The sequence below is a fragment of the Eubalaena glacialis genome, chromosome 18, assembly GCF_028564815.1.
Source record: "Eubalaena glacialis isolate mEubGla1 chromosome 18, mEubGla1.1.hap2.+ XY, whole genome shotgun sequence".
In the NCBI taxonomy this organism is placed as follows: Eukaryota; Metazoa; Chordata; class Mammalia; order Artiodactyla; family Balaenidae; genus Eubalaena; species Eubalaena glacialis.
In genome coordinates, this window is record NC_083733.1 from 6845801 (window position 1) to 6856451 (window position 10651).

Consider the following 10651-nt stretch of genomic DNA (forward strand, 5'->3'; position numbering starts at 1 on the left):
AAGTGGTGCGGCCCAGCGCGTGCCTCCGAAGTCGGAGAAGTGAGCTCTGTCCCTCCTGTGGCTGGACGTCTCCAGTTCCACATACCTCCTGTCACCGCCCAAGCCTCATTTTTAGGAGCAGCCCTTCACATATACTGGGAGTAGGGCTGAAAGGTGTTAGCCAGTTTCACTAAAAAAAGTTTGGTTCCGTTTTTCTTCTTACTGGTTTTGGTTACAGCACAGAGGAAAGGGAAACAGAGACACCTTTTGACGTAGCATCAGTATTTTTGGCTTATTAGGAGTAGGGAAGGCCCTGAGGGTGGCCTGCAGAGTAGGGAAGAACATGGGGTTTGAAGTCAGACATGCCCGCCCGGGTTTGAATCCCAGCTCTGGTCCGAAAGGTGCGTGACCCTGACCTAGTTAATTAACATCTCTAGGCCCAAAGTGCTTATATTTAAAAAGCGGAGATGATAAAACCCCTTTCACAGGACTGCTGTGAGGATTAAAAGAGAAAGAGTTTAAGGCACCAAGCACAATAAAGGCTGTTTTCCTTCTTTCCCGAGCTCCAGCTGGCTTAAAAGCTTAAGTGCATCTCTAATGACAATGGGCAGAGTTCATTTTCGAGTTCGATGCCTTATGCACAAAGGTATTGTTATTCTGGGTCACGCCTGCCATGAATATGGATGTACCAGGCAATGCTAGCAGCGGGACAGAGAGAGAAGGTCTTACTGAGAGCATCTCACAGCTGGGGGAAGGGTCAGCTTTTGTATCATCCTTGAGATGTTCTTTGTTTTTTAAATCTCTCCAAGCTAAGCCATAGCATTTTCTAGATGAGTCGACAGACACTGTTAGGTGGCTGGTCAAGAGGGTTACTCAGCTGACCTCTCTCTAAGCCTTGGGAGGGGCTACGGTTCACATCCCTCATCAGGACCCGGTAAGGACGGGGAAACAGCAGAGCCACTGCTCTGTGCAGGATGAGTCCAGGGGAGGTGGGTTAGGAAGGGGTGGGCACAGTTACCACAAAAAGAAATCTGTCCTAAGCCTACTTATTGGGCTAATGTAAAAGAGGCAAATTGCAGAGTAAAGTCCTGCGGCTAAATTGCTGGGTTTAATGTCGTTTCCAGTGAGGGCAAGTTAACCAAGAGGGTCAGCAAACATCAGGCCTCTTGGACTTCCAAATGAGTGTTCACTGCTGTTATTAAATCAGGAAGATGGTATTTCTAATCAGACAAGTTAAATATTTCTCAAGTTCCTGTTTAATCTACTCATTCGCTTAGGAATTTGCTTTCTCGATAGGATGGGCAGCCTAGGTCTCATTCGGCTTTCTCCGGGTGCCCTCTGAGGAGCTGGCTAAAGATGCAGAATCCTGGGCCCCCCCAGACTGGCTGAACGAGAACGCCCTGGAATGGGCCTGCATTTCTAACTGGAGCACCCTCACACACATGTCTAGTTGTAGAAATGATTAGGTGTATATGAGATAAATTTAGGCACTATCTGGTATGTTCCAAGTTTAGAAAAAATTAAAAAAAAAAAAGGAAACAGGACCCAAGGTTTCCAAACAACATCAAGAGAAAACACTATCTTTGTATACAAATCACTGAAATGAGAGTGATCTTTTGCTCTCGAAAAATGATCCTTGGAAAATAGGGGAACAGTGACCTCATGAAGAATTTGGAAGGATCAATGACTGGGGTCTCTCAGAAATACAGGGCCCTTCTCAAAGCATGAAGGGGTTTTGTGTTTTGCTCAGCATGGGAAGGAATCAAAAGAAGAAGTGAATCAACCATCCCAACCTCATAGAAGAGGAAGGTGATGCTCGGACAGCCCAGGTGACTTGCCCAGGGTGACACGGGGAAACGCGGGCCTAAGACTGTAGTTCCGGGTCTCTTCCTTCCCCGGGAGCACCTTACCAGCCCCTGAACCTGCCTGAGGAGAGGCCAACAGCTTCTAACCTTCCAAAACGAAATCAAACTACAGTGCCAGGTAGACCGTCAACTAATAATCCAGTTTTGGATGCAGAAGCCCCACTGTGACCGGCCCAGCATCCCATCCTGCCGCTTTCCGCCGTCCCTGTCCCAGCTCATGGGAACTCCCACGAGATCAGCTGTCCAACCTACCCACGATTTAATAAAAGCCAGGAAGAAGGCTTTTTTCATTCTTTTCAAAGCCAGCAGCCGAGACCCAAAAGGATGCCAATCCAAGCCAAACATTATCATTAAAACGGGTCTTACCTGATTTGATTCCTTTAATGGGGAATGTGGCATGCGCGAGAAAGTTGGGATCGCTGAACATATCTTCCTCGTAAACCACAAAGCGTAGAAACGCGAGGTTTGGGTCATAAATTTCAAACGTCACCTTCTCCTGTGTTGGAGCCCAAACAGGGCTTAGGCCGTTGTCATCTGGAAGGAGATCCAAGCTCACTCAGAGGCCCCATTCATCCTGCCCCCTCTTGGTTACACCATCTCTACATCTGCTGGCTTTGAATCTCCGTAGCAACGGTGTAAATACACATCTAGGCCAGGATCTAAGAAATAATTTGTTTCCAATGGCATCGCAGGCCTGGCCCTCAGTAAGCAGGGGGGAGGCGACCACCGCCCCTTATAGATCTCCCACCTCAACTCCCTGGGATTGGGGGGTGGACAACAGTGCAGGAACAGGTAGGTCTGGACGAGAGAAAAGGAGACATGGGAGCCACATCCCTCGTCTGATGGGGGAGGTGGGCTAGGCGCTCTGAAGAGATAGTGGGGTCTGGAGTTGCCAGGGAGAACCAGCCTCAGGGAGTAAGGTAAATAGTTAACTCTCACCCTCCACAAAGGCCAGTTTCACTGGTCAGCATGTGAGCTGTTCATCGGGCTACCTTCTACCAGGGGCAGTGGTCCCAAGCCTTAAAAGGCCCACAGTTCAGTTTTTTCCAGGCTTCAAATGGCAGAACAAGCCTTCTCTGGGCTTCCCTCCCTCTGTGGGTTAAGATCACCCAGCTTGGGCTGCAGCCTTTTGGGTCAGGTCAGCCACATCCTCTCTTAGCCCTGGACTCAGTAGGTAAGCAGGTGGGGGCTGATGCACAGAGAGGGGACACCCCAGAGCGATGGGGAGCTGGAGCCTTGCCGGGGCCTCCCAATGTGAGTTACAGGCTGAGAAACACGGCACTGGGTCCAAGTCCAACTCTTTCATCATGTGGTCCTTTGTTTCCCCTCCCAGAGCTGCCCATAGCAGGCAAGGGGGATGAAGGGAAAGACCTGGACACTAGTGCATTACCCGAATCCTCAGTGACTAGCATCCCCAACCTGTGATTCAACTTGCCTGAAGTTTAAGTGAAGAAAGGACCCAGCAACTTACTCACAACTGTTGTTTTGAACTTGTTGTTGTCATATTCAGCTCCGCATATTTCCACCTCCACAAAGGGACATGCAATACTTCGTCCAGGTTTGGGGAGATGACGAGCCCCCAGAACCTAGGACACCAAAAGCAAGTATTGGAACTCTCCCGGCTCCATCCTGGGCAGAGCCAACAAGTTCCATGTGGGTGGGTTCTCATTTCTTCACTGGTGAAGTACTAGACCCTCCTACAGTGGACACCCCTACTGCTTCCCTTTTGTGGATGAGGAAATAGGGGTGGAGAGTCAGGGAGGATTCCCACAGCTGTTAAGGATGAGCTGGGATGGGAGCCCCAGTGCCAAGAGACTCAATAGGTGGACCTCACCTGCGCACAGAAATGCATATGCCCAGGCCCAGGTAGGCACCTACAGAGACGGAGTTCTGTCACTCAATTTCCCAGCCCCTCCCAGGAAAGGATGGGGGAGAATGTGGAATTCTTTTTGTAACAGGCCTTTTTTTTTAATTTTTAAGAACTTTGGTTACATATGCTTCAGTTTCTCTTCCTTAATCTTATGAAAAATACAGTTCATTTCCCTACGTTGCATCATTTCCCAAATGGGAGAAGAAAAAAACTCTAACAAAGAGACAACACATTCTCTGAAAGTTGGACCAGTTTAGAAAAGCTTTCACCCCTCAAAGTGGCCACGGTCAGGACAAGCTCTCTCCTTCACAAAGACCAGAGAGCCATTTCTCACATGTTTGATTCCCCTTTTTTTCTGACCAGACGCTCACCTCACAGGGACCCTAGTGAACCCAGCCAGAGACGGATTCATAGCTCGCCCCCGCAAACAAGGGGAGGTGACCAAGCTGGACCTGGGAAGATGCCCTTCCCTCGCCTCTTCCCCTGCAATGACCATGGCGGGCACTGCAGTTAAGATCCTGAACCGTGTCTGGGTGTTGACGGTTTAAACCAGGAGACCGGCGTTGCTAGGCAGCGGGCTGGGCCATCCCCACGCTGCACAGCCCCGGCCCCCTGCGCGAGGAAGGAGGGCTGGGCCTTACCTTGACCGTCAGAGTCATCAGGATCTTCCTCTGGGACTCGGGCGGCATGGGGTCGTACTTCTCCGCCCTCATGCTCTCGGGCTGCAGGACGTAGCCAGTCCGCCCATTGAGGGAAAACAGGGCGTGATTCATCTGCAGGTACTTATCTGGGGAGGAAAGATAACTGCTGATGAAAGTGAGGCAAGAAAAGGGGCCCCAAGGTGCTGGGTAGGGGATGATTTATACCTTTTTCCGAAAATAATTTGAGGCAGCTGTTAAAATAGGTATCAGACTCAAAAATATGGGTTTAAAAAAATCCATTAAAAACCAATGTTACTGGAAGAAAATACGGGATTAAAAAAATCTCAGACTGGGACACCTTTCCAAGTAAGATACAAAATCCAGAACGTATTCAAAGCTAAAAATTGCCACATAAAAGTTGATGTGCTGTAGAAAAATCAATTTAACTCAACTGACAGGTAAATATCTATATATAAATTTAACCTATTAAGAAATCTGATAAATGTGTGCTGTGAATACCTAAACCCCCTTAGAAAAACTGGGTAAGAAGCATGAATAAAGTCTGCAGAAAAGAAAACACAAATGCTTCTTAAGTACATAAAAACGTGGTTAATGTTACTCGTAAAAAGAGAAGTTACCAGTAAGGGAAGCTGTGACTACAATGTAACATCAGTTTTCACCCATCGAAGACTGAAAAGTTTTGCTAAAACTAAGTTAGTGAACTTTTGCCAAAAAGGGTGTAAACGTCTCGCCCGCTTGCACTCCTGCCCGCAGTCCCCACGGAGGGCAGGGTTGCTAAGTGTCTTCGCTCAGACACTCCTGGATACAGGTGTTCAGTGGTTTTCCTCGGGGCCAAGTTGACCAAAGCTGTTTGATCCACCCGGCACTTCTGAGAATTCTGCCCCGCAGATGTGCTCCCATGTCTGAAGTGACGCTCACGTACGGTTACAGGGGGCAGTGCCGTCTGTAATAGCAGATGAAGGGAAAGAACCTAAACGTGCCTCAGCAGGGGATCAGCTGAAGACCGTATGGTTCTGCTCAGCGGAACCCTATGCAGGCACAAAAATACAAAGGCGGCTACTGATAAACAGGTCCTCCAAAGAGGCTTAAACCACCACCAAAGTGCAAAGCACCGTGATTAATGCCACCCTTTGCATAAAGAAGTTGTGCATGTTGGCTTTCCCCAGCGTGTGATTATCTCCAGAAGAGAGCCTGAGCAGCAAGCCCTCAGAGAAGGATGGGCCCGGAGAGGGGACCGGAAGACAGCCACTGAACACCTGAATCCATCTGCCTGAAGCTCAATTCCCAGACTTTTAAATTACGTGAGTGGATGCATTTCCTTTCTCTCTTAAACCGGACTGACTCCGCGTCTGTCACTTGCCATCACGGAGCCCGTCACACAAGCACCTGGCATGCCCAGTGGTCCCCTTCATCACTCTGTTCAAGGGGATGGGCCTCGCGCTAGCATGCTGGCTGAACTCTGACAATTCCTAAGACAAACTACGTGCTCTGGCCACCACATCACACCGGTGGCCCCAGCAGACTGTGCCTGGAATAATGCTCCGTCATCTCAGATTTATTGGCCACAATCAGCCCCCTTTTACCTGGAGTCTGGAAATTGAGTGCCACCATCTGGGAGCCACACAGCCAGAGGCGGAAGGGGTCGTAGTTGGAGGAGTCCACCCGCTGTCCCTTGGGGTAAACGCGGGTCAGGCCCTTTTGATTGTATTTCAAGAGATCGTTGGGTTTCTGTCTGACGACACTGTCAGCCTTTGTCTCCACGAAGGAGCGGATTTCTCGGAAGTCGGGGTTTTCTGCACAAAGAGAGGGAATCGCATTTATTCTGTGTCTCGCACATTTTCTTAACGCCTAATGTACTGGCGGGATGTGCAGGTCGTAAAATGAAACCAGGAATCTGTCTCGGATGAGACATTCAAGTGGTTATGACGATACTGTCATAAGTGGTTCTGCTGTGGGCTCTTGCCCTCCGGTGGGGGGGGCGGGTCCCAGATATTAACAGGGAGCGCAGTGTTCCCACAGCCTTTAGGTCTAGGATTATTGTAATTTACTTTTTGTTTGGAACTACCAGCAGCCTTGTACAAGAAACCACAAGAGCGGTACAGTTACAGAAGGGGGTGGGGGAAATGGGATCAGCAGGGAGGAGGAGATCTGAGGGGTGGAAGGTGCAGACATCGGATCCGGCTTCCTCATCAAAGGTGTCGCAGGCACAAGATGAGTGAACCCAGCATCTTGGTGGAGGGAGAATCGAATGCCAGCAGGAAGGGATGTGACGGGAGAGGGGATGCCTGCGTGGGTGAGGGGACGATGAACGGGAGGAGACATATGGGAAAATGCAAACAATTCTTCGCTTGGATGAAGCTCCGCTGCTTCACATCCAGCTGTGGCAGGAGAGCTCTTAACACGCTGAGCATGGCCAAGTCTGGTTCAGAGCTATGACACCTTTCCCTGCGTGTGGAGGTACCCAGGGACCAGCCTCCCAGTGACCATTAACGCTGAGGTTTAGTACTGCTTCTCTGGTCCTCTGCCTTGGAATTACAGATTCTTGAGATCAGAGACAGGAGTTGCTCAAAAGGAGGAAGAAAGTATGAACAGGACCATTATTAGATGAAAGAACTTGCTACTTTGGAGGATTCGGTAGAAGATCCATTTTTGAATCCTTCCGCAGCACGCCAAATAATGGCCCCCAAGGATATCTAGGTCCTGGTCTCTGGAACCCGTGACTGTGTTCCTTATATAGGAAAGGGACTTTGCAGATTGATTAAATTGAAGGGCTTGAAAGGGGGAGATTATCTGGCCCTAAATGAAACCACAAAGTCCTTATAATCGAGAGGTAGAGGGGGATTTGACTACGTAGAAGAGAAGGCAATATGACCACAAAGGTAGAGACTGGAGTGACATGGCCACAAGCCAAGGAACGGCAGCAACCATCAGAGCTGCAAGAGGCAAGGAACAGATCCTCCTCTGGAGGGAGTGGGGCCCTGCTGACACCTTGATTTCAGCTCAGTGATACTGATTTTGGACCTCGGCCTCCACGACTGTGAGAGAACAAATACATGTTGTTTCAGCCACCAAGTTCATAGTAACTTGTTACAGCAGCAGAAAAACTAATCCACCCTTTAAGAGGGTTTGCCTTCTGAAGATACCAGAAGGGCCTGTTTCACCAGCATCCTCGCCCTGAGGACAAACTGAAGGGGAGGTTCCCACTTAGCACAGTTAAGACGAGTAGGAACGGTTTTCACGGCGCCAGACTCAAATGGAATCAAGAGTTTTCACCGAGGTTGGGGGGCAGAGTGATAGCAGACGGTACCTAGGTTGTCCTTGGTCTTGCTGGTTGGTTTGCAGTAGACGACCAGGTCCGAGAGCTCGATGGCGATGGACTGGTTCTTCTCCCAGTACTTCATGTTGTTCTCCTGTGTGGAGCCAACCTCGAGTTTCAGCCCTCAAGCCGGCACCTGAGAAATCCCATCCTCCCAGCACCTGGTAGGCGTTGTCCTCCTCTGGGTCCCCCCTTCTCTCCTCTTGGCCCTCACACATGCTCACATCTTAAATGTGGTGGAAAGTTCTCCTTTCCTCTGCCCGTCCTCTTACTTTGGAAATTCTCCCCCCAGCTGTCTCCACCCAGGATCGGTGTCTAGCTCAGTCTCTGACCACAACCCTCGAGGATACAGGGGAACAAGGGCTGTTGTTTGTCACCACCCCTCTCTCAACCCTCGGCTCTCGGCCCGCTGCCCTATCCCTCCGCATGAAACCACGCTGTTACAGTTCATCAGACTCTAGCGCTCCAAGCCCAGGGCCTCTCTAGGCCACGGCCTCCTTGTGTTCACTCGCTGTCCCCTGCACCCTGCCTCCCTGCAACGTGCACCTCTGTGCAGAGGACTCTCCACGGCCCGGGCCACACACCAAGGACTTGGGAGCCACTCGCCCTCGGAGGACCCACGGTCAAATCCCTCTCCAGGTAAGGATGGGCTCTCACTCCACTCCAAACCAGGCAACCCTCTCTGGCCTCACCAACTTCTGACCCATCCTCCCATTGGCCAAGCGGGGGCACCCTAAAGAGAACATCGTACGCAGATGGTAACGTTCACCATCTGGGAGGCTGCTTAGCTTCAGGCGCTGCGCACTAAGTGCTTGATGGATGTCACACCTAAGCCCACCCATCGCTGGGGGGTAGAATTTATCTCCATTCTTCCACGACATTACAGCACACACAGAGGGTGAGTAGCTTACCCCGGGCTCCACCGCAGGCTGAGACCAGATGCTTAAGCAGTCGGCCTCACCTGTGTTACCACTCTGCTTCGCCCCCTCTACCCCCTCAGCCAGCAGGTACTGGAGGAGGCCCGTCGGAAAGGCCCCCAGGCTCACCTCCCAGGTCCCTCTGAACCACAGCAGCGACGTCCTGGCTCCTCCTCCTGCCGCCCCCATCCTCCTCCCTCCTCTGCAGGTCCATCGGATCCCTTTTCCTTCCGGACCCCGCCCCCAATCACTCCTTCCCCAGGACGCCTTCCTGATGACTCCGTCCAGGCCTGGGAAAGAGATGCTGCATCCCTCAAACCTTCCAGAACGCCCACTGCCTCACCCGGTCTTGGCCTTGCACTGTCTCTCGTCCGACTATCCTACGCTGGTGCCTTTCAACACTAGTGTCCAGCCCTGTGTCCACACTGAGACACATCCCTTGGGAGCAGGACCCTGCAGGTGGTGAGTCTTCTGGTGACAGGCGGTGATTTGGTGACCGGAGCATCACAGTGGTTACAACTGTGGGGACTGGACTCAGAGGCGGGTTTGAAAGTTGGCCTGATTTGCTGGCTCTGCCAACGGGGCAAGTCACCTAGCCTCTCTGTGCCTCAGTTTCCTCAACTGTATGATGAGGCTAACTTGAATACCTAACCTTCTGGAGCTATTGTGAGAATTAAATAAGGAGGCCTCTGCCCTCACCGATCATGTGGCATACAAGGGGTGTGACACGGATTGCCCCAGAAATGCCTTTCCGGGCCAAGGACAAGAGCATCCACTTTTTAAACAAGCAGGCGAGGGCACCCGATTTCTTCTGTAAGAATGCCTCCACCCCATGACTGCAGACAAAAATCCTGGGGCCCAAGTGGACCCTGGCAATGACCAGCAAACAAGCTTTTTACATGAGCTCTGGCAGCAGCCACATCACCAGGGAAGGTTTGAATGTGAAATCTGCCCTAGTTCATCGAAGCATACCCAGTTTTCACCAGTCCTTCCCACATTCCCTGAATGTTCCTGGGCACAAAGCAAGCTGTAGCAGCAAGGCTCAAAGGGCTGGTGTGGGTGGGATGGGCACGGAGCAACAGACAAAGAAGGTGTCAGCCAGATAGTCTACGGCCAGATGCTGTCAGGGAGACTGAAGCCTTAGCTAAGCTCAAACCTCAGGTGTTCTTTCCTAATCCTTATGTCAGTTTGGCTTTGTCCTCTTAGTACACAATTTTCCCTGCACGTTATTTGGGGAGGGGAAACCCTAGCAACAACACAGCTCACTTCTAAGGACAATACGCCCACCTGAAGTAAGGGTGGGTTGAGCCAAGCCACAGCTGTGTCAAAGTGTGGACCTCTGACCTCACCAAGCACAGAGCCATGATGGGTTATGGGGCATCACTTTTTTTCTCAACCTCAGCAGAAAACAGTATCAGTTCAAGATGAAATACCAGTTGCTACTGCAAAATTGTAGAACAGTTACTCTCCAGACCCACAGACTTTGCCCATAGGCCATCTCAGTGTTTGTTTGGAATCACAACACACTTCATTGGTCAGGCTTTGCAAACTCACTAACTAGATGGATCTTAGTGACTGGTCTTTTGCCATTTGACTGAAAGAAGCCAGAGATTATGTAGAATTACAGAGCCCTGAGCAGGCTCCTAGGGCCCCGGTGAGACGCTCCTGGCAGTGAGCTGAGAGCACACCTCGTGTTGCTTTCCCAGTGGCAGGATGGATCCACCTTCCTTGTTCCCACACCGGCAAGCCCTACAGCTGGTTGTGTTTAGAGTGGAACCTTTGTCAATTCTGCTGACTCCTGTTCTGTTTTGTTTTTTAACATTCATATGAAATGTGGTAAGACTAAGCAGATGTAAAAGCTAATTAAAAAGGAATGTAGCTCCAAGGCAGAGAACAGCAGCCTTGAGGAGCTAGGCTTAGTTTCAGAAACCGTCATGTGCTGGGGAACGAGCGGGACAACCTTCAGGTGAAGTCACATTTTCCTCCATTAAGAGAAATGGAGAGAGCCAGGAAGCACCAGGCAGGGGGTGTCATCGCCATGC

At 50.7% G+C, this 10651-nt stretch overlaps 1 protein-coding gene across 2 annotated transcripts in view; it reads right to left on the reverse strand.

Annotated features, from left to right (window-relative positions):
* The window catches only part of PLCG2 (phospholipase C gamma 2), a 150667-nt gene that overhangs the window by 20101 nt on the left and 119915 nt on the right, over nucleotides 1-10651 (reverse strand). For both annotated transcript variants that reach the window (XM_061173028.1, XM_061173027.1), the window contains exons 26-30: nucleotides 7684-7786; nucleotides 5960-6169; nucleotides 4356-4501; nucleotides 3316-3430; nucleotides 2211-2378 (exon numbers count right to left, since the gene is read on the reverse strand). In XM_061173028.1, coding sequence (XP_061029011.1) covers nucleotides 2211-2378; nucleotides 3316-3430; nucleotides 4356-4501; nucleotides 5960-6169; nucleotides 7684-7786 — 742 coding nt within the window. The remainder of the gene's footprint in view (nucleotides 1-2210; nucleotides 2379-3315; nucleotides 3431-4355; nucleotides 4502-5959; nucleotides 6170-7683; nucleotides 7787-10651) is intronic.